Here is a 22404-nt window from a genome sequence, read left to right as displayed (position 1 = left end):
CAGGATCTTCATGGCAAGAGCATGATTATTCTAAATTTACGCTTATGTTAGTAAATTTAAATGTACACTTGACAACTTCACACCTGCAGCGCCATGTGTTGACTAATAAAAAAGTTGAGAAGCATTTATTTTGCCGGAGTTCTGAATTTTTCAATGTTGCTATTTAATTAGTTTTTGAACCTTTCTTTTAAAATGTTGTTCATGGAAACGTCATGGTTTTTTTTACTCCTTTTAAAAATCTTTAAATCAAAACAAATACGTGTTTTTTCAACTTATAAATAGAAAACACTACAAACACGCCTCACTTGTGTTATGCTCAGTTATGCCAAATAGACAGTTAAGGGATTGTTGATCTCAAAATCAAGCCGTCAGAAGTTTTTGTAGCATATGTGTCTTGTCTGCCTTGTCTGTTTGCATGAATTGTTAACATTTATAAAATCTTAAGAATATTTTTAAACATTAATAGTTATAAATGTTACCTGTACATGCCAATGATAGAGACTATAAAACTGGTAGAAGACATCGTGTCAAAGAAAAATTCCAGTCATGGTTTCGGTACGCTTACATTTTTAACATTCCTCATGTTTTTGCGGCGTTTTATATTGCAATTTCATTTTCGAAAATGTATAATTTGAATTCAAGTCTTTTATAAAGAAATGCGATCTCGTCACAGCACTTCAAAAGTAGTTGTTGCGTTGTCGGGTCAAGTTTTTTTTTTTTTTTTTTTAATCATTAGTAGGTAACATATTGCTCAGAATTTCCAGCTTGCATGTTTAAATCGTGAATCCGATATTGGGCATTTTATTATCTGTACAAGTGATTGAATTTGCTTACTTTCGTAGTTTTGGGTACATATTTCACTAACTGTGTAATGTGCCCAGGTATATTGTTAATGTCTGACATTTTAATCTGATTCTGGCTTTATGTTTTTGGACTTTAAAATGCTTTACAGAATTCTGATTTATGTAAAGTTATGCATGCTTTTATGTAGATGCATACTTTTGAAAAAAAAATTAAAAAATCCATGCAGGAAAAACTAACCGCAGCCAATGGATGTCAGCTATTATAAATCATTGGGGCTGCTCCAGTTCAAAATAGGGTGAGGGGACTTGGCAAGAGAGTTGAATTTTAATTTCAATGAATGTTCTTTCGTTAGTTATTTTAATGAGGCAAACGTCGTGCAAACTGATAAAGTGTTATATTAAGTACAATAGAACCTCGTTTATCTGGATCACTGATTTATCCAGATCAAATTTATAGTGTTAAAAAAATATAATTTCTTAAATAAAAATTTAAAATTATGATTGCAAGAATGGAACTATAAATACATCAAATATATTCAGTTTTTGTTGTGACTAAACATACAACTCCCTCATAGAACGTACAATAAGGTATAGTACTATTTGTACAAACAATATGGCATACTTAAAGTGTCAGTCCGACATCACTGCAACTTAACTATGAAAGATAAAGTATTTGCGAGAGACAGTACAATGTAGTTTTTTAACAAAACATGGTTTTATACTGTAATGAAAGACGTATGTGCTTACTTAAGAATGTATTTTGCTAATTATTCAGATTGCCTTTGGTCCCAGTTAGTCTAGATGATTGTACTGTGCTCTCTTCTACAATAATCAATGAATGTATAGACAAAAGTTCCACTGAATCTGTTTTAATCGTGAAAGTATTTAATGAAATGTAAACATTTTGTAGCTGTGCTACAGCATGCTGAGGGGTGGCATTTCTGAACACAGCTATGAAATTTGGCATGCATAGCATCTAGGTAAATAAAGAAACTGAAAGTCTTTAGAACAGAAAAAGTTTTATTAAAACAGTAACAAAAATAATTGATTAGTAGATTGTTGACAGTTATTATGATGTTGTAATTTCATTGATCACAAATATTATTTAATACTTATTAGAACCATAGACTACAGAGTCGATTGAAAAACAAATATTAGTTCTGTAGTGTCCATCTCCCCCCCCCCTTCCCAAACATACCAAGAAAGTGTTGTATTCCCCCCTTTAATGTTATTACAGAGCACGCTCAAAATGATAGCTAAAACCCTCACAGATAACCTCCAACCTTTCCTAAAAAATGTTACCAGTCTGTGCCATAAACTCCTCCCCTCCTCCCTTTACTGGGAAGAATTGATGCTTTCTAAATTTTATACAAAAGCATTTGGTTCATTATTATTTTGTAGACATTTGCTTCTTTGACTAGTGCCTGTTTGTGTTAAATCGGCCATTGTCACTAAGTCTAGAAAATTTCCATTAAAAATAATTATTTCTGGGGGTTTTTTGGATCTGGTTTTGCCTGCCTTTTGGTCTGGATCAAGAAACAGAGGTTATTTCAAGGCCCTATAAAACTGATGAAACCACCTCTTTGATAGGCACGGAAGAGCCTGGAATAAGAAGTGAAGTATATAGTAGACATCATGAAATTTTCTTCTGTAAATTTCGTTTAAGCAATCGGCATTGGCGTATAATCTTATTTCTTAAAATGTGGAAAAATGGTGACATTTGAATTTTACTTGTTGTATCAACCAGGTTGGAGCTTTTTTTTTTTTTTTTTTGTCTTGGAGGAATTTCAAACTTTTGTATTATCACAGTCAAAGGGTAGATTCAGTGTCTTGGCTACAGGCTAAAGTTCTAGTTCTCATAATACACCATGATAGAGAATAACATTCATAGAATAAAAGTACCCTTCTTTGAGCCATTGGTGCAAAAACCAAAGAATAATCAACAAGCGTTTTATAGTTGAGATTCCCTCTACTTCATTGCTAGAATTCTTATATTGTTTTTCAAGATAAAAGCAATCATTTTGTTGTGAAACCCTTTGGAAATTAATGGTGGCAAAACTTTATCAGCTCCTCTCCCATTAAGATTCATATGGGAACCAATTTTTATGTGAATCTTTGTATTACTGTTTGAAATACAGCAGTCAGGCTAATAGCGAAAACCATTCCGATGAGCCACCCTCTGAAGAGTTCCAAAACTATTCATTTCCACTTCACACGGGAATGCACATATAAAGTGGTTTAATTTCATGTATTACATTTTGAATTGGAACGCCCACAATAAATTGGTCAAATACATGCAAACACAAAGAGATGGACAGATAATTTCCAAAAATGTTCAAAATAGGTTCAACGTTCAGCACCCCTTAAAACGAGTTAATCGGTCAAATTATGAAAATGTTCTCGTGATTAATAGTTAATATTCTATGTAGAAGAAAAATATTTGAAGCATTTTTCATCATTATTATTTGAGTCCCAAATCGTTAGCATATTGTCTTTAAGTCATAAACAATGACGGGGTTCCTTGAAGTAAAAGCAAAGACCTAAGGGTTCCATGACCTAAAAAGTTTGGGAACCACTGTACTAAGGTATCCTACTGTTGCTCTGAGGCAACGATATATTGAGAGGTCAGTTGCAAGTGCCTAAGATCCTATCCCTGGGGTAAATCCCCCCTCTCCTCCAGATTAATTGAACAACCCCAAGAAAGAGACCCATAAAAAATAAAAAACATACCCCTCTGAAAATTTCAATGTCACAACCTGCACCATAACCCCCTTGGTTTGAACCACTGCCTTAGCCCTGCATATTACTACATTATTAATTTGGGTTAAAATTATGTGTTCTTCCACTAATGTACCTCGCTATCTATTGCATATTAGCTAAGTGATCCTGATTTAGGTTTTGGGATATTTTTATCAGTGCAGACAAAATTATTTTATTAAGTACTTTCCTTACTTCACCTATCAAAATACCTTTTAAAGAAAATTATAAAGGCATATAAAGCATTTTATTTAAAGGAATACAAATACAAAAGTGATGACCAGCAACAGGCTCTGGGCCCAGCTAGGCTGGTCCTAGTCAATTTACAATCCCCAGTGAAGATCAATGGCCCTCTTAAAACTATCTACTCCCTTGCTCATTACCACCTCTTCCGGTAAGCTGTTCCAAGGTTCCACTACCCTGCTAAAATAATAATTTTTCCTAATATCCATGTTAGCCTGAGATTTAAATAGCTTAAAACAATGACCTCTTGTCCTGTTTTCAGTGCTAAACTTCAGTCCCGTAACATGTTTCATTTTAATAAATTTAAACAACTAAATCATGTCCCCTCTGCCTCTTCTTTGCTCAAGACTACATTTTTAGCGTTAAGCCTGGAATCGTAGTCTAAATGAGAAAGTCCATTTAAGAATATTTGATCACATAGGTGAACGTTTAAAAACTTTCACGTACAACATAATTGTGTGCAATATTTCAGTATAGAAGTAAAATCTTTTGTTGCTATCTTATTTGTCACTATTTTTTCCCATCTCTCTAAAATTTGAAAAAGTTGTAAGTTGAGTCAATATATAATCAGGTTTTCTTACCCTCATTTGTTATAATTCTGTGTGTGTGTGTGTTATACCATTCAGTATAATTCATTTTTGCTATTGTGCACTTCTCAGTTATGTAAAAAATTTTTTGTAATACTTTCTTTAAGTTCAAGTATTAAATTTTCTTCCAGTTTTGTGTTATGCATTAAAAAACTTTAATTTCTTTAAATGTATATTCAATGGGGCTTAGAAAAATTCATATTGAATATTTTGAGTTTGATACACTTTACTCTGATTTGTTCTAAAAATTAAAAAAATGTCCTGAATGTGTTTTGATTTTTAATTATTTGTTTTTTTTCAATTTACATAATTTAATGAAAAATTTGAATTCAAAAATTGATGTTTTTTTTTTTGAATTACTAAGATTCAAAAGTAAAATTATTTTCTTTTTTCTTCCATCTATATTTTCAAATGTGATGGATAGAGAGAATCAACTCACGTAAGTTTATTTCAGTTTTTTTCTGAAATAATACGAACAATCATAATACAGCATGATTATTTGAAATTGAGTTTCTTTTACAGCATGATTGCTCTTATTTTGCTTTTTAATTTCAAGCCACAACTAAATGCATTGTTTTTGTTATTGACAGCTTTGTTCTGCTTATTTGAAACAGTCGCATTTCTTTAACAAGTTATCAGAAAATTATTTTATGCATGAATTAAGTGTATGAATTGCATTTGTAAAATATAATACTTTTGGAGGAAAAATGCATGTGCAATGTTGTGAAAATGACAAATTATTGGCCATTCAAATAAAGAGATTTGGGTTGTTTAGTATCATTATCTGACTTTAAATTAATTTAATTGTTGTCAGAATTAAATTCTAATCTACAGAAACTGAGAAGTCCACATACATAAAAAATTTCAAATAAATAAGTGGGTTTAATTGTAAACACTGTGATTGTTAATATCCAATATTTTTTTGGTTTATTGAACTAACTCCTTGTTCATATACAGATTCTCTATTACAAAAAGAAATTTTCTTTAGCAATTTTTCAACGAGCATATTTTATATCTGTATGATTCATTCATAGTATTGTATAATTTTACTTTTAGGATTAAAGAAGGATTTTTTTATATAATTAAATAATTTACTTGTGCTCCCCCCAACTAATACCCCCTATTATTATTATTATTATTATTATTATTATTATTATTATTTTCAGTTTTGTGAAAAATTGAATGTTAGTTCATCTTAATACCAGCAGCAAACATTTTCCTTTTCTAATTGAATCAATTTATCCTTTTTTAAAAAAATAAAAAGTGGTCCAACCATCTTCCCAGCATTTTTTTAGCACTCCTTTGTAATAGGAGCAGAGAAATTTTGGGGCCGATCACAAATGACTTTTTTGTGGCCCCTCCATATTGTTTACCCCTATATTTAACCCCTAGTTTTAAAAGAATTAGGCCCCCTTCAAGCTCGGGTCCGGACCAAAAGTGTCCCTTCTCTCTACCTGTGCACACACCTGTATGTGAGTTGTATTTAACCTTCTCAGTTTTTGGTGGAAGATCCCATCGTTTGGACACATTATTTGTTTTTTTCAGAAATGTTGAATAGGATTTTATACGAATACCCTAAGACAATCCTCCGACTTTCTAAATGACTATTTAGTTATTAAAATTTTTGTAAAGGTATTTACACCCAAAAGGTTAAAACCAGACCCTTAAAATGCATCAAATTTAAAGAATAATTCTAAAAGTTAATTTAAAGCCTAGAGAGATAGTGTGCTCTTGGTCCTTGTCTGCTAGTTGGGGGGGGGGGGAAGGGCAATGAAGATTCACAGCCCTTTTGAAACTATTCACTCTATGACAGGAAATAATCCGATCCAAAAGTTTAGAAATAGTAATATTTCTTACTTTTGTTCAAAACAAAAATTCTGGGAAGATCATTCGATATAAAAAACGATCTTTATCTCTAGATTTCTTTCTGAAATGATAATAAGTACATGTCATATTCTTCATAAGAATTAAAATCATATGACAGTCAATGTTTTGTAAAATTTTATAAAATGTTAGACAATTGTAGTTTTATGAAACATATTTTGTTAATGGTGTCTATCTCTGCAAAATCATTTTTTTCTATGCTGCTGTCCTAAACAAAGTTCTTAAAAACCAACTCAAAGTATTTATTTTGCATCCTTTTAATCACAGCAAATTTTTTTTTTCAAAACTGATATTTACTTTTTTTTTTTAATTTTAAAATGTTTGTCACTGCATCACAAAATTTAGTGAAGGATTATTACATGAAAAAATCAATTAACTAAAATAAACATTGAGAGATACTCTGCCAGGGTGGCGACAGATCAGGGAAATCAGGGAGATCAGGGAAAAGTCAGGGAACTTTATTACTCAGGGAAAAATCAGGGAAATATCAGGGAATTTTGAAAAAATAACAAAAATTCAGGGAAAATTGAGCAAATGAAGAAAAAAAAATTTTTTTTCCTTGCACAAATGAAGTACTTTGATTCCTTACGAATTTTCCACCAATTATTTGTTTTAAAAAAGTAAAATTAATGAGATGCGATTATACAGTGCCGCATATTTGTGCATCTTTTTTCCTCAAGGTTAAAGTATTCAATCTTAGGATGAGCTTCCTAAGATTGCTTCTGTGTCTGTAAAGTTGTTTATTTTACCTTGCTTGAATTTCCTTCCAAGCATTCCAAGCTACGTAAAATAAACAACCCTACAGGCAAAAAGGAAACCGTCATTAATGATTTTGCTCCCTTGCCTTTACTAATTGTCTTGAAGTAATTAGCATACTGTTATCACGATTTCAAAAACAAATCTTGGTTTTTTAAATTAATGCTGAAAAAATCTTAAAAGTTATTACTTGGCGTTTTTAATGTAATTGCTAAAATTGAATTTTGGCTGAAAATCATTTTTTTTTTTTTTTTTTTTGCCACGGAATTAATTGCTGTCAATTCAGATTACACGAAAGGTTGTTTTTTTCACAGACTTTAAAACTTGATTATTTTAAAACCATATACATTTTGAAATTAATAATTGTTTTTGAATTTCAATGTTGTTTGTTACTAAAAACTAATCTAACGTTTCTTTTTCCGACAACTAATGAAATCATTTGAAATTGAGTTGTGTACATAAGTAAATATTTTTATTATTTTTTAATAGTTAAAATGCTGTATTCATTCATTAAAACCTAAGTTCTTGAGTAGAAAATAGCTCAATATGACTGGTTGTTGAAAGATTTCAATTTGATTTACATAAATATGTCTATTCTGCTGTTTGCAAGCAGTGGCGTACTGGGTCCAAAATGTGTACCGGGAAATACACTTGACCGGCGCCTTGTTCTATTTTCGTACCCTCCCCCCCCCCCGCAATCCACCAAGCTAACTAATAAATTAAACTTGACGAACTTCCTATCAGAGGAGTTTATAATCTTCATCACCCTGGGAGAAATGTAGCTTTTGTCACTCCCCCCCCTCAATCCACAAGCTCTACTAATAAATTAAACTTGACGAACTTCCTATCAGAGAAATATATAATCTTCAGCGCCCTGGGAGAAATGTAGCTTTTGTCTCCCCCCCCCCCCCACCTCCCGTTTGACGAAATGAGAGAAAGTTTTTCTTTTTAATCTTCCTTCGGTGATGTTAGAAAAAGGGGTGTTCTGGGTCGGGGTGAAGGAAATATGCTCAATCGGAAGTTTTTCGAAATTGAAGTCCAAAACACGATTGTATATGGCAATCTGAGACAACGTTAGAGAACGGGGAAGGAATGCGGTTTGGGACTCTTAGAAATTTTTCGAAATAAGTCTCAAATATGCAATAAAAAAATATTTTTTAATAATGTTTGGCAGAGTTAAGTGTCTGGGGCGGAAATTATTCAAAATTGAAATCCTAATTACATCTTCGTCTGCTATCGTTGATGACATCAGGTGAAAGCATGAGTTTCGGGGACTTTTCCTGGGAAATTTTTAAAATGGAAGTCTTAAATCGGAAATTTTAGACGATCTTTAATGGGGGAAACATTGCGTTTGAAGGGTTCAACTGTTTTCCACGAAAGATTTTTGAAATTGAAGTATCAAAACGTAATTTGAGACCTAGGCTATCTTTGATAACATGAAAGGAAGAAATGCAGATCGGGTACTCATCCCCGGCAATTTTTCGAAATCGAAGTTCTAACTTCTAAAAATTAAACTTTAGACTAGGTTTTATAACTTTGTGACAGGATTCTTGTGGACGGGGGAAGAGGAAACTTTCCCACAAAATTTTTAAAATTGATGACTTGGAAACGCTGTTTTATACGTTTATAATTGTGAAACTGTTGCTACCCCCCACCCAGGAGCGCCGCCCCCCCCCCCCGGTCTTCCGCGAAGTCAAAAAAAGTAGGGTGAGTACAGGGGTGGATACAAAAAAAGTTTTTTCAGGGGGCGACGGTAAAGTAAAAAACCTCCCTCCCCCCTCCACTCATACAATTTTAAGGGGACACCGGACCTTGAAAACAAACTTTTTTAATTATTGATGGATTTGGATGAAATTTTAACCATATAATTTAAACACTAGTACAAGCTTAATTATAAAATTTCATTAAAAATTTTAATTAGAAGACCAATTATTTAAAAAAAAATGTAAATAGCTTTAACGATAATTAACAAAACTTTGAAAAGTCCCTTGCGTAATTATTTTGATTTCACAACACTGAAACTTAATTTTAAGTCATTCTCTATACTATACTAAATAAAACAAAACTCACAAAATTGTCCTCATATTCAAATAAATTCAAAAAATAAAAATGTCAAAATTTTGACAAAAATTTCTTCCTTTTGAACGTCCAGTGTCCCCTTAAGCTTCTCGCGTATTCCATTTGTGTCCCCCCCCCCCGAAATGCTCTACTACAGGTATACGAAAATGGCGGCCCTTTAATTGTTTCAAACGTATCTATGCTAATAATATAAAGATGAAGAGTTTGTTTGTTTGAACGTGCTAATCTCAAGAACTACTGGTTCAAATTAAAAAATTATTTTTGTGTTGAATACTCCATTTATTGATTAAGGCTATAGACTTTTTTTTTTTAAATCAGATTGACTGAAATATTTGTAATTGCAAATTAAATGTTTAATTGTTAAGTTCTATGAATTCCTAATAGATGGCGGAGTTAACTCATCGAGTTGGCGCTGGCCGAAAGTGTCGATAGCTGCGAGGAATCATGCCACACGGCTCAGATGCTACTCTATTGTGGGTCTGTAGTGGTCAGCGAACAGATTTTGGAATGCATTTTTTCTTTTTTTTCATGTTTTCAAGTACATAATTTGATTTTGTAGGCTTTTTCTATTGGGTTTTGTTTTCCTTATATCTTCAACGTTTGTTTTTGCTTTTATAAATGAAGATAGTTACTTACATAAGTAAATAATTTGATTTGTCGTTTTATTATTATGGGGTTGTTCTTTACAGCGTTTTCATTTAGTATCGTTTGTTTGGCGAAACATTTTAAATCGCAGAAAAAAAAATCGTTAAAGGACAGGGTTACGGTAGCGTGGTTACTTAGCGAGTGAAGCGATGAACTATACAGTTGAAGGATTATTTTGAATTGTATAGCTGCTGTTAATCTTTTAATGTGTTTTAGCATAATGGGTTTTAAATTCCAAAGAAACTTGAGTAGGTTTTTTTGAAAAGGTTGGTACGCATTTTGATCGCAGAAAAATGATCATTTCACATCAGAAGGGGGGGGGGGAGTTTTTTTTTTTCTTCTACAGACTTTTTTTACATTCATAGCACGGGTATCGCCGAGCGGGTACTGCTAGTTTTAAATAAAGAGAAAGAGAATGTCTTCATCTTCTGGTTTAAGAGTCTGGTTATTACTAGATCTAAGCATTGACTATGAACCTAATCATGAGAATAATATTCACTCAAAAATAAATGTGGGGTGCGAGGGCTTCTCCCCCGAAATTTTTTTGGTTTTTTTCGTTTTCAAAATGCATTTAAACGATCTTCGGTAATGTTAGGAGCAGGAGAAGAAAGGGAGCGCTCGTCTATTTTTCGGAATTGAAACCTTAAAATTAAATTGTTATCTAGAATTATGATAATGAAAGGGGGTCCGGGGCTCCCCCCTGGAACATTTTAGAAATTTTAGCTCTGTTTTAGACCATCTTTGGTTGTACTATGGAAAGGAGATCGAGGCCCACCCCGGAAAATGTTGTAATTTGATTTTAAAAGTGCATTCCAGATTATCATTGGTAATGTTAGGGGCTGAAGAAGTTCGTTGAAGCTCCGCGACCATATTTCGAAATTGAAACTTAAAGACGCAATTGTAGATTATATCCGATTTTTTTTTAAGAGAGTGTGTTGGGCTGTGCTCTCCCCCTAAAATTGTAGCTGTAAAAACGCATTTAGGCTATTTGCAGTGATGTTAGGGAAGGAGAGCCACTAATCGCCGCGCAACTGTATACTTCAGAATATCATGAAACATATTTTAATATTTTAATATATATATTTTTTGGGGAGGGGGGGGGTGGCGAAAGGCAAACAAGCTTGGGAAAAAAATGTTTCGAGAAGAAATTTTCCATTCGCCTTTCTTTTCGCCCCCTCCCCCCTTTGTGCTCGGCGCCCTACGTGTTCGCATGCCAGACATCCTCGAATCAGCGAGTAGATAGTATAAAATGAAGTCTTCAAAAAAAGCGTGTGTTTGTTTAAATGCGCTAAACTCGAGAACTACCCGGCCGATTTCGCTGAAATTTTCACAGCATCTTTCTCTTAGCCCCGGAAAGGTTTCCACATATGTTTGAAAAAAAAATTTGAGGAGTATTTTTTTTTCTAATATAGACCCAATTTTCACATAAAATTCCGAATATGGGGGTGAAAAATTATGCACATATACTAATATTATATATCATTAGAAAGGGTAGGATTTTCCGCGTTCTACGCTATTTGTTTTAATCATCTAACTTAATTACAGCGGGAGTTACTTGCGTTTTTAACTCGAATTTTTTTAGGCTTAGCTGAAATTTAAGCACTACTTTCTTCATTAAATCTATCAATAAAAAGTGAAGGAACTGTCCCACAGTTTTTTTTTTTTTTTTTTTGACACCATTGGGGAAAAAGCGATATTTTTTACTCCAGATCCATCTCGACTTATGATCGAAAAACTAAGCTTCCATCTCGAAAGGAAAAAAAAAAAAGGTTACAAGCCTTTTTAAATCAAGTTCAAAAAATCTCTTTCCCATTCAAATTGTTAATCATTTTCTTTCGCATTTTAATTCCTTAAACTTATTTTATTTTGTGTTTCCATGGTTACGCTTTTAAAATCCATCATTCTCGATTTACTTTCTTTAAAGTATTTTAATATCTGTCGTCATTGTTTGGGAGGGAAATTTTGCATGATGTTTACTTTTAATTTATTTATTTAAACCTGATTGTTGAATATACGTCATTTGACACAATTTTTAGTTTTAAGGTGGACCGGGCATAGCCGGGCAACACAGCTAGTACCTTCTATATAACACAAGCATGTAACCTGTACTTTTGATTCCCAAACTCTTGGGGGTGGGGGTAAATCAGAGCGCAGTGAAATTTTCATGGGGGCGCCGTGCCAACGCTACGGAATTTTCAATTACTTCACTATAATTAGAGAATTATGAAACAGTTGAAATGTTCCGCAGCGCTTCTGAATCATGAATAACACTCAAGTGCTATGCAATGCTGTTAGTTATGATTAGTTATATGAGTGGTGAATCTAGGGAAGGAGCTATCGTTGAAAGCGATCCCAAGACGATATAAAAAAATTTCGTCATCAGTCCCCCACTACTCCCCCCCAATCAGAATAAAATCCTTGCTTGCTACCGAGTTACAGAGAGAAAGGCGCCGTAGGAAAGTCAGATGTCTAAAATAGGCGCCTTGGTTCAAAAATATCTTGGAACCATTGCAAAATATCAGCCCCGTCCCTTAAAATTTTACATATGGGCGCCCATATTAGCCAAGACTTTTAATGCAGAAGTTTATTAGTTTCAATTGAGTTTAAGTCGGCGCTGAATGGTTACTTATTGTGTTTTTACAATTCGTGAATTTAAAAGGGAAAAACTCCGCTATATACCATTTTTTTCTTTGGGAAATAGATAAATTTGGAAAGGAGGGAAATTTGGATGAGAATGAGAAAAACAGAAACCGATAATGAAAGTAACTTTGATTTAAAAAAAAAACTACTTAGGCACCGGCGCACCGGGAATTTTCCCGGTATCCCGGCGGCCCAGTACGCCACTGTTTGCAAGTAAAGGGCGGTAACTGCACATTTTTTTTTTTTGCATTTTTGTCATCTAAATTGTACATACTTGCTTATTTGGCTTCCGCTGAAAAAGAGGCGCGAAAAAAACGTCTGATTCCAACATTTTCCTAGTGTTAGTATTGAGTCCACCACACATTTCTTCAAATATCTCGAAAACTAATTTCTGCAGATACTACCATTTACCTGCACACGGCAGTATTTTTTACGTAAGTAAAACTACATTGCTTCTGTACTTTAACTATCATTTGTTATTCTTGCAGCAACAATTATACTGCTTGAAAATTCAGTTCAAGATTATTTCCATTTAAATGTTTTAGTTTTATCATGATCAGATATTTATTTAAGAGAGGTTTTAATAATTTCTTAGAATTCTTATGTTAACTGGTTCCTAGAAGTAAAGTATTTGTTTTAGATTTCTTACAATATTTCTCCGCCGATAATTTAATACACTATTTTTACGAAAAAAAAAAAAAAGAACCCTCTTTTTAAAATATATTTTTCATTAACAGCTTAAACCGTTCTAAACACAGCATTTTATTTAATATGCAATGCTTTTCAGGTAGGGCAAAGAAAGGAAACCATTATCATTGATAACATAAATCAGGGAAATTTTGTGAACTTAATCAGGGAAAAGTCAGGGAATTTTTTTTTCCAGTTCCTGTCGCCACCCTGTCTGCCGTGTGTAGGTAAAGGACAGTAACTGCAAACTTTTCATTTTTTTTTTTTTTTTTGCATTTTTGTCATCTATTGTATGTTACCTTTATTGTACAAGCTTGCTCATTTGGTTTCCGCTGGAAAAAAAAGTCTAATTCCAAGATTTCCCCATGGTTAACATTGAATCCAAGTAACATTTCTTTAAATATCTCAAAAACTCATTTCTGCAGATACTGCCATTTACCTGCACACAGCAGTAACTCTTTTCTTAGAAGCTTAATTATGAGTCTCTAGTTAATTTATAACTGATAAATCAAGCTCATTGTGAGGTACAGTATTTTTTTTTTTCAATTTCATTTTGGTAATTATAATTTTGGCATCAGAGTTCTGATCCCAGATGCCGCAGAGTTAACAGTTGTTAGTAAATGTGTTAGTTTTTGCAGGGTTGCCAACTGCTCCGCATTTTGTGGAGTAGCTCTGCAAAAATGGAAAAACTCTGCGGCTCTGCAAAGAAGTTATTTTGCTCCGCATTCCCCGGCCCAACGTTTTCAAGCTTATATTTTGTCATTATTGTGTCAAACATGTAAATATGGTAAATTAAAGATGCTTATACTCAAAGATTGAAATAGTGTTTGAAGCTGTGTTATCAATTTAAAAGCAATTATTTTTATTCTAATGCTTAAGATGATTATTAAAGCTCTAAAACAATTTTAGATAAGTGGTTTTAGTTATTTTTATTGATTTTTATGCAAAATACCAAATTGCTCCGCAAATTTTCAAATTGCTCCTCAAAATCACCACACTTGCTCCTATTCCTCCAAGGTTGGCAACTCTGGTTTTTGTTAAAAAAATAAATAAAAAAGGTTAACTTTTATGAAATTTTTATTTAAAAATTTTTGTTATTTTAATGTGTAAAATATTTCACTATTCTCCACTTAATTTCTTTCCTTTTTATTCATGTCTAAGGTCAGACTTTTCTATAATCTGTCAATGAATTACTTTCCGAAACCTAAAATAGTAATGAAACACCCCCCCCCCCATAAGTATAGTTTCAATTCTGTTATTTCTCCAACTTATCTTATTGCTTTTTAAAAATAATTTTAAATGTTCTGAATTTTTAAATTCCATTTTTCTTTCATATTTTAGGGTGATATTAGCTGACAAAACATCTAGAAATTTGTTTTGTTTTCTTATGCTCAATCTGTCATTTGCATTTGTGGAATTATTTTATGGAATCTGGACAAACAGGTATTTTTTCTTTCTCCATGTTATTAAAATATTAATATGCAAATTACAATTTCCCATTAACAGTCAAGTGAATAGTTACAGAGTTTGAAAAGATGCTTTCCAAGATATCTAAAATATCTTACCTTTTGATATCAATCCAACTGTTAATGTATGTGTCAGATATTTTCAATCAACATGAACTAAATTTGTTAATAGTAACTGTATGTTTCACTCGCACTATGTTCCCATATAATTATAATATTAAACTTAGAATTAATATTGCTTTCATTATTAATCTGTTATGTAAAACCAAACAGTAGTCGACACAAATAACCTGAAAGGTAAGTATTACAAACTTAAATACCATTTTATAGTTGTAAAAGGTATGAAACTAAGAACTAAAAACCTTTTTAATCAAAATTATAAAATTTCGTTAAAATTGGCAATGCTTACCTTTTAGCTTGTTTGTTATAGGTGTCAAAAACTGGTGTTTTATCTTACTATACAATCTCATAAAATAATAAGTCTTTATAAAAAAAAAGGCCTTGCTCTAGTCTTATTTTGGGCCTGCCTGCAATAACATTAATGTGTGCATTTTTCTGAACTTTTTTCTACTCTTATTCAAACATTTGCTTAAATCATGTCATATTTTTGTTTTTTATTTTAAACATTTTACATGTAACTTTTTAACACTGCAGGGTAACTTTTCTTGTTTTATAAACTTATTAGTTACTTGGCTAAAAATGTTGGAATTTTTGATAACTTCAGTTTTCAATATGTTTCAAATTTTTTCCATAATATAGTTTTTTTGCTTAAGAAATTATCTATATAAATGTGCAATTTCTTAAGCAAAAAAAAAAAAATCTCTATGATCTTTTTAAGTTATTGTTTACGTGATGAAATATATAGCTATCACGTGTGAGGCATATAACATATTTTCCATGAATGAACCTTATTCTCATTTTTTTCTTCCCCTGAACTGAATGTGTTTTTCTCAACTGGTGATATCTGTCTATATTTTATGTTCTTCTCCTATGTTGTGAAAACAATTGTAAGTGAACTTAAAGTCTGTATGTGTTTCAGCTTGGGACTCATATCAGATTCCTTTCACATGTTTTTTGATTGCACTGCATTGTTGGCAGGCTTAGCTGCATCTGTGATAACCAAATGGCGTGCCAATGACAGATATCCTTATGGGTACAGTATTTTGAAATATCTTGCTTAATTTGTTTTTGTATTGCAATGAAATGTCCCAAAATGTAAATGTATAATTTTCTTGTAGCTATGTACGAGCAGAAGTTTTGGCTGGGTTCGTTAATGGTCTTTTCCTCCTGTTCATCGCATTTTTCATATTTTCAGAAGCTGTGGAGGTAAATATTTATTTCACATTTTTTTATTTGTCGATGATATACTTTTATTTGTAGATGATATATGTACATCTCGAAACCAGAGGTTGTGTGTTGAATAAATTATTTCACAGATCAATTATCTTACATAATTAAAATAGTATAATAATTTCAAATTGATCAAAATGTTTAAACCTTTCAAACACATATTTCAGAAGCAAATTAAATTGCTTAAAAATGTTTTATTACCCAGAAATAAATATTCCATACCAGTGTTTTTCAACCTTTCTTGCCTGATGGACCGGCAAACTGGTGGAAAATATTTCCTGAAACAGATTTTCTCTTCTGCAAAAAAAGAAAAAACAAAAAAACAAAACAAACAAACAAAAAAAAAAAGATATTAAAGTACTACATAAGTTAATAGTAACATATTTCCAGTCATTTTTTTTTTATATAATAGTACTAGCAGTACCCGCACTGCTTTGCCCGTAGTAGAAAAGTTAAACGGTCTTTTGGTTCGCCTGGTATATTTACAAATAATGTAGGATGAATTTCTTGCAATTGGCTTGCCCATGTTACGGTTCCACGTTATGATAACTTGATAATTTACTCGTCCATCTTATGATAATTTTGCTTGGGAAAATGTTCTTAAAATTAGAGTAGAAAAAGAACAAAGTCAAATTTTCGAAAAATCGCTTCGAGGTGCACACCCCCATGCTACAAACTAATTCTATGCCAAATTTCATGATGTAAGTCTAAATGCAAGCAATTCTTGTATTTTTTTTACTAAGCAAATAAATCTTCTGGAAAAAATCATTTAATATATAATAAAAAATAATTGCAAAATCCAGTCTCATGAGCCGCCTTCAATGTTGCAATCCTTCAAAGGCAGAAAAATGTTGTACAAAATTTAATCATTTTTATGATAGTCTTATAATTCTACAGCTGTTTTAATTTAAAAAAATAGTACCTGGACGACCAAGCCTCGCTCGGCTTTAAAATAATTATTTTTTGTCAACTTGTGTTTTTCTGAGATTCGATACTTTTTCAAATATATTTAAAAAGCATCACGTTAACGAAATATTAAGGTGCTCGATGCTTCCGAGAAATGAGAGATATACATGTAAACACTTCATCAGCATTATAATCATTTCAGCTATAAGAAGCCTACTACTGAATATTAGCCTCCTCTCCTCCACAGTCATCCACCTACAAAAGCTCTGAGTTGGTTGCGTATAAATATTTAACACACGGTATTGCCAAAAAAGTAGTTCCTAAGACCAAACATAGCGACAATAAATATGAAGCAAATGATTGAAAATGTGCCGCTACCTTCTTATAACACTCAAGTACCAAACAAAGAAGATTCTGAATGCAATTAAATCAACATTTTGCTTTAAACTATCTGTTAGGGGAGGCTGGGGTAGTAAGAGACAAAAGTAAAATGAAATAAAATGTATACTAATATTCTAAAAAACTTGAAACAACTATCTCATATTAACTGCATAAAATGGACTCCTCTTGATTTTTTAGGCGATTATTCAACAAATATTTTGTTTTAAAAAATGTTCAAAAATTTCAATAAATTCTTGTCTCTAATCAGCCCATCTAAGAGGGGTTAGTATGGGGCAATAAGAGACACCAGTCTCATATTACTCCATACTAACCCCTTTACCCAATACTACAAAAAATAAAAATGGGGTAATAAGAGACTGGCTCACAGCCTGTAAATAAGGAAGACTTTCCAGATTTCAAAAAATAGTATTGGTCAGAAGTTTACACATTAATAACTCCCAAACACTTCACCTACAAAATATCGCGTTTTTTTTCATTGCATGAAAAAAAAATCGAAACATGTTATAAACTTTTAAAGAAGTGTATTGCAGTAAAGTATACATATGGTTCTTTATATTACATAATTTTAAAGTTGTCTAAGATTTTTTTTTTTTTTTTTGTGATTTTTTGACTGCGTCTCTCATTACCCCAGTCTCTTATTACCTCGACCTCCCCTACATTTTGTTTCCACTGTACAATTTTCCTGTCATTAATTAAAAGACTTTGAACTTGTAGCCAATTCTACTGTGGGTAAATCGGTTTTTAACCCAAAACTTCCTTCCATACTACATCGCGATTCACGATTTTATCCTAATCAAGATTTTCATTTGGAATAAATACTTTTAGTGTAGTGGTCACTTTATGCCAGAAAATGCTACATATAGCACGCTTTCCGTAAAAACTAATGATCCACATGCCACTCCAACAAAATATAAAGTCTCTAGAATTATGTTTTTTCAAAATGAAATTTAGATGCGTGATTTAAAAAAACAAATATATAAAACTATTTGAAGTGTAAAAAAGAGTATAAGTAAATAAAATAAAATTAGGCGGTCAAGCAATAGTTTTGCTTTAAAAAAAATGCCTTACATTGACTTACATAGTGCTTTTGAATTTGTTTTTAGCCAAGTGTGATTGAAATGAACCAAAGTGGCTAATATCAGCCATTCCTGGCAACCCTAAGCAAGTTTAAACTTTTAAAGCGAGAAGGGACAAATTTTCATTGTTATGGTTGCAAATCGTCTGCCTTATGTATCAATTCACAGTTTTTTTCAAGGCTGAACTCAATTAGACTTTATATTAAAAAACTCTTTTTTGAAAAAAATCGCATTTTTATAGAAAAAACGCTGATGTAGATGAACTTAGAATGCTAAACTACAATTAAATCCAAAATTTCATCCAAATCGTTAGAGCCGTTTCCGAGATACGAAATATATACATACCCACAAGAATTGCTCGTTTAAAGATATAAGAAATGATATAAAGATATAAAGATACATGAAGATATTACTTTTTTGGTTTATATGAATTTTCAAAACAATAATTTTTTTTAAAAATCCCTTTGAATTAGTTTGAATTTCTCTACTAGTTTATATTACTGGAAGTGGCAATATTTTTGAGTTTTTTGATGTGTGAAAGATTTTAAAAATTAAATGAAATTTGTCTATGATGTTAATTAACTTTCGAATTGTTTGTTTTCTTTCTTTCCTTGTAAATTTATTTATTTGTCTTTTCAGCGAGCCATTGAACCCCCAGAAGTAAAACATGAAAGACTTTTTGTTGTTTCTGTGTTGGGCTTCTTAGTTAATTTAGTTGGCATTTTTGCATTTCAACATGGGCATGGTCATTCGCACGATGGAGGTAAGACAATGTAAATATGAATGCCTGTACTGTTGTTATGTCACAGACTTTTCCAGATACAGAATAACTTTCAATTTATTCATTATAGTATGTATATTTTTGTATATTAGGTTCATGCTATGCATAATTTGCTAATGATGATTGAATTTAACATTTTTAACTGAGTTTTGAATATTATCCAGAAAATTTTAAAAGCTATTATGTATGAAAGTGATGATTGCCTGTAGTAAAATATTATGCAAAATGGATTTTGTTATAATTTTACTTGAAACCACAAACAGAAAGTGATATAAAAATTCACAATTAAAGAAGCTTTTTTTTAAAAATTAGTTTGAAGTGGTAAAGTATTTTAAAATGATATGCATTACCAGAGTTAGTTTGCCGTTAATTTTATAAGGGACTTTTGTATTCTCTTTGTACTAATCTGTTCATTCTTCATTTGAATGGGTCTCTAGAAGGAAGGCATATGTTACACTTGGTCTTCATTAATATTTACTCCTTCCTGTCCTAGAAGAAGGGCATATATTAAACAAAAAATTAAATTTTTAATTTGTTATGTATGAGGCAACAAGAAGCAAAGGGATGTAAGTGAACATTTTCAAGTTTTGAGTAGAACGCGTGTAAAGATAACATCTTAGATAGACTTTCATTGAATTTTTTTTCTAAATCATGCTGTATAGCAGCAACTACCAGGGCTACTAGTACCATTTCTTGCCCCAAGACAGAGGAGAAGTTCACCTACCATGTGTGCTGGTTATCTCCAAATTTTTAATTTTGCCACTTACATTCCTTTGCTTCTCACTGCCTTATATGTCCTTCTTCTAGTGGCCCATTCATTTATAATTACAATTTTATCAGATATGCTTGCTTTTGTTCATTGCTGTTTTGAAATACATTTTATTTTTACTGAATTTCTATCAACATGTTTATACTTGTTCTATATTTATCATAGTTATAATGATAAATGTAGGAAAATTTTGTTATAATTTTTCACTAGTATGAAGATTTTACAGCAGATATGACTACCATGAAAGGGAAAATCAAAATCATATAAAATTAATCTTCCTAAAATGTAACTACTGAAGTAGCTTTAAAACCTTATAGTGAGACACTTTACTATATATGTACTATTACACAAAGGATTTGTATTTTTAGAAAGTAATAATATTTTTTTTTTCAAAAACAGAGATGGGTGCAGTAGACCCTGGCTCCCATGGGATGTTGCACTGCTTAGTTTAGTTTAATAGTATTTTTTATCTTTAAGAATGCAATCTTTTTCTTAAATTCATAAAATTGCACTGTACTGTGATTAAAATACTGTTTGTACTGTCCAAAAATTATTCCTCTTTCTTATGACAGAGATTTATTTATTTCTAATGAACTGAATACAGTCGACTCTCGCTAACTCAAAATTGAAGGGAAGACATAAAAAATTCGAGTTATCGAAAATCTTACAAAAAATCATTCCATTTAATATAAGTATATTATATACCTCATTAACAAACGTGAACACAAAAAAAGAACTTACCATATTTTATTTAAAATATCGGTCAAAAAGATTTTGACTGGTACTCTTTTTTTTTTCCACGTCAATTATATTTTCCAGATGGAAAATAGCATTGAATGTCTTTGAGTCCACATCAGGTCTCGATTCAATGAGCGCCCGCATCACATGCATGGCACTTTTTGCTTCATTAGAGGTGATCTTTTTTGGATGGATAAGCTCTTCAAGCTCATCATCTTCCTCTCCTGAGAGTGGTCTAAACTCGGCAACTATGTCTTTTCCTAATAAATTTCTACACACACACTTGAATATCATCATCTATGTTGACAAAGTCTCAAAATGTTGTTAGAGGATCTAACTGCAGAGCTTTCGACACTAAACTCAATTCCTCATTAACTGTTTCCTCAATTTCCTTTTCTTTTTTTTCCTCTTCTACATGGATTTCCTCAGTAGATGCTTTATGGAAACCCTCCTTTCTAAAGGAGTTTGCTATTGTTCTTTGTTCAACACAATTCCAGGCTTTATCAATCATTCTCATAGCCTGCAACACATTTACAGAAGGGTTGCTTCCTTCGTCAATCTCAACCATGCATTTTTTTACAACTTGATGAGGATATTTCAGTTTGAAATTTTGGATGATTCCCTGATCTAACCACTATAGTTTTGAAGTGGTATTGGGCGGAAGGAACTCCAGTTTTACAGATTTTAATTTCGTCGTAATTGAGCTCGGAATGTACAGTTGTCAACAAATAGGACAATTTTGCGGTTTTGCCTAGACATTTTACGGTCTAAATTTTTCAGCCATTTTTCAAGCAATTCGACTGTCATCCATAATTTTGTGTTAGCTGCATAATCCACAGGAAATGATTTAACTCCAGCTAAACATCTTGGCTTTTTTGGTTTTCCTATCATTACTGGCTTCATTCTTTCGGATCCATCTATGTTGGTGCACAGTAATAAAGTTTCTCTTTCCTTGCTTTTCTTTGCGCCATGGCAAGCTTCCCATTTCACAGCTATTGTTTTGTCAGGAAGACATTTAAAAAATAAACCTGTTTTATTGGCATTGAACATCCTTGTCGTCATACTCTTTTAGAATTGAAGACAGTGATCCCTTCCATTCCTCGCAGACTTCTTGACTAACACTTCCACTTTCTCCACAAATTTTATAAAAAGTGATGTTTCTTTTTCTAGAAATTTTCAAATCAACCACTGCTTGCTTTGAAATCCGTAAAGTTGAGTTGCTTCCCAAAATCCTCCGCTTTTTCTCTCAATATGTTTCCATTATGTGGAATATTCTGGGTTTGACTCTGGGTCATCCATTTTTCAACTTCCGGATATTCTACAATTTTCATTTTTTTCGATCCCCTTGATTATCATCAAAGTTTTTGAGAATGGTTGACAGTGTGCTGTTCGGAATGCCAAATTCCTTCCCAATATCAATCTTTTTCTTTCCCCCTTTTCCAAGCACATCAATCACTTTTTTTTTTCATTGCAATAGAAAGTGTAGTGTCTTTTCCCCCTTTTCCAACCACATCAATCACTTTTTTTTTTCATTGCAATAGAAAGTAGTGCATTTTTGTTTTGCAGCCATAGTGCGATGAAAAATGAACTTGAGCTTCTTCATAGCACTAATAAGCAAAGTAGGAAACTGAGGACTAGAACGAGAAAGGGTTTGTGTTTGGGGAACTGGTCATTCAGGTTGAGAGAACCTTTGTTCTAGAAACTCGACCATTGTCCACTGTTGGCAGAAAACAGGAGCTGAAACATGCCTCCCCTCCCACATACGTGTGATGAACACAACTGTAAAAACTACTAACAAGAGAGAGAGCCCAAAGACACGTTTTTCTTCTAGAGCA

At 32.2% G+C, this 22404-nt stretch overlaps 1 protein-coding gene across 1 annotated transcript in view; it reads left to right on the top strand.

Moving 5' to 3' along the window:
- Window positions 1-417: 417 nt before the first annotated feature.
- The window catches only part of LOC129217564 (zinc transporter 7-like), a 33005-nt gene continuing 11018 nt past the window's right edge, over window positions 418-22404 (top strand). Inside the window, exons 1-5 of the mRNA XM_054851888.1 lie at window positions 418-555; window positions 14423-14524; window positions 15587-15700; window positions 15786-15873; window positions 18921-19044. Of these exons, the coding sequence (XP_054707863.1) occupies window positions 473-555; window positions 14423-14524; window positions 15587-15700; window positions 15786-15873; window positions 18921-19044 (511 nt within the window). The 5' untranslated portion in view covers window positions 418-472. The remainder of the gene's footprint in view (window positions 556-14422; window positions 14525-15586; window positions 15701-15785; window positions 15874-18920; window positions 19045-22404) is intronic.

The sequence above is a fragment of the Uloborus diversus genome, chromosome 2, assembly GCF_026930045.1.
Source record: "Uloborus diversus isolate 005 chromosome 2, Udiv.v.3.1, whole genome shotgun sequence".
Classification (NCBI taxonomy): domain Eukaryota; kingdom Metazoa; phylum Arthropoda; class Arachnida; order Araneae; family Uloboridae; genus Uloborus; species Uloborus diversus.
This window is presented reverse-complemented; position numbering and strand designations above follow the sequence as displayed.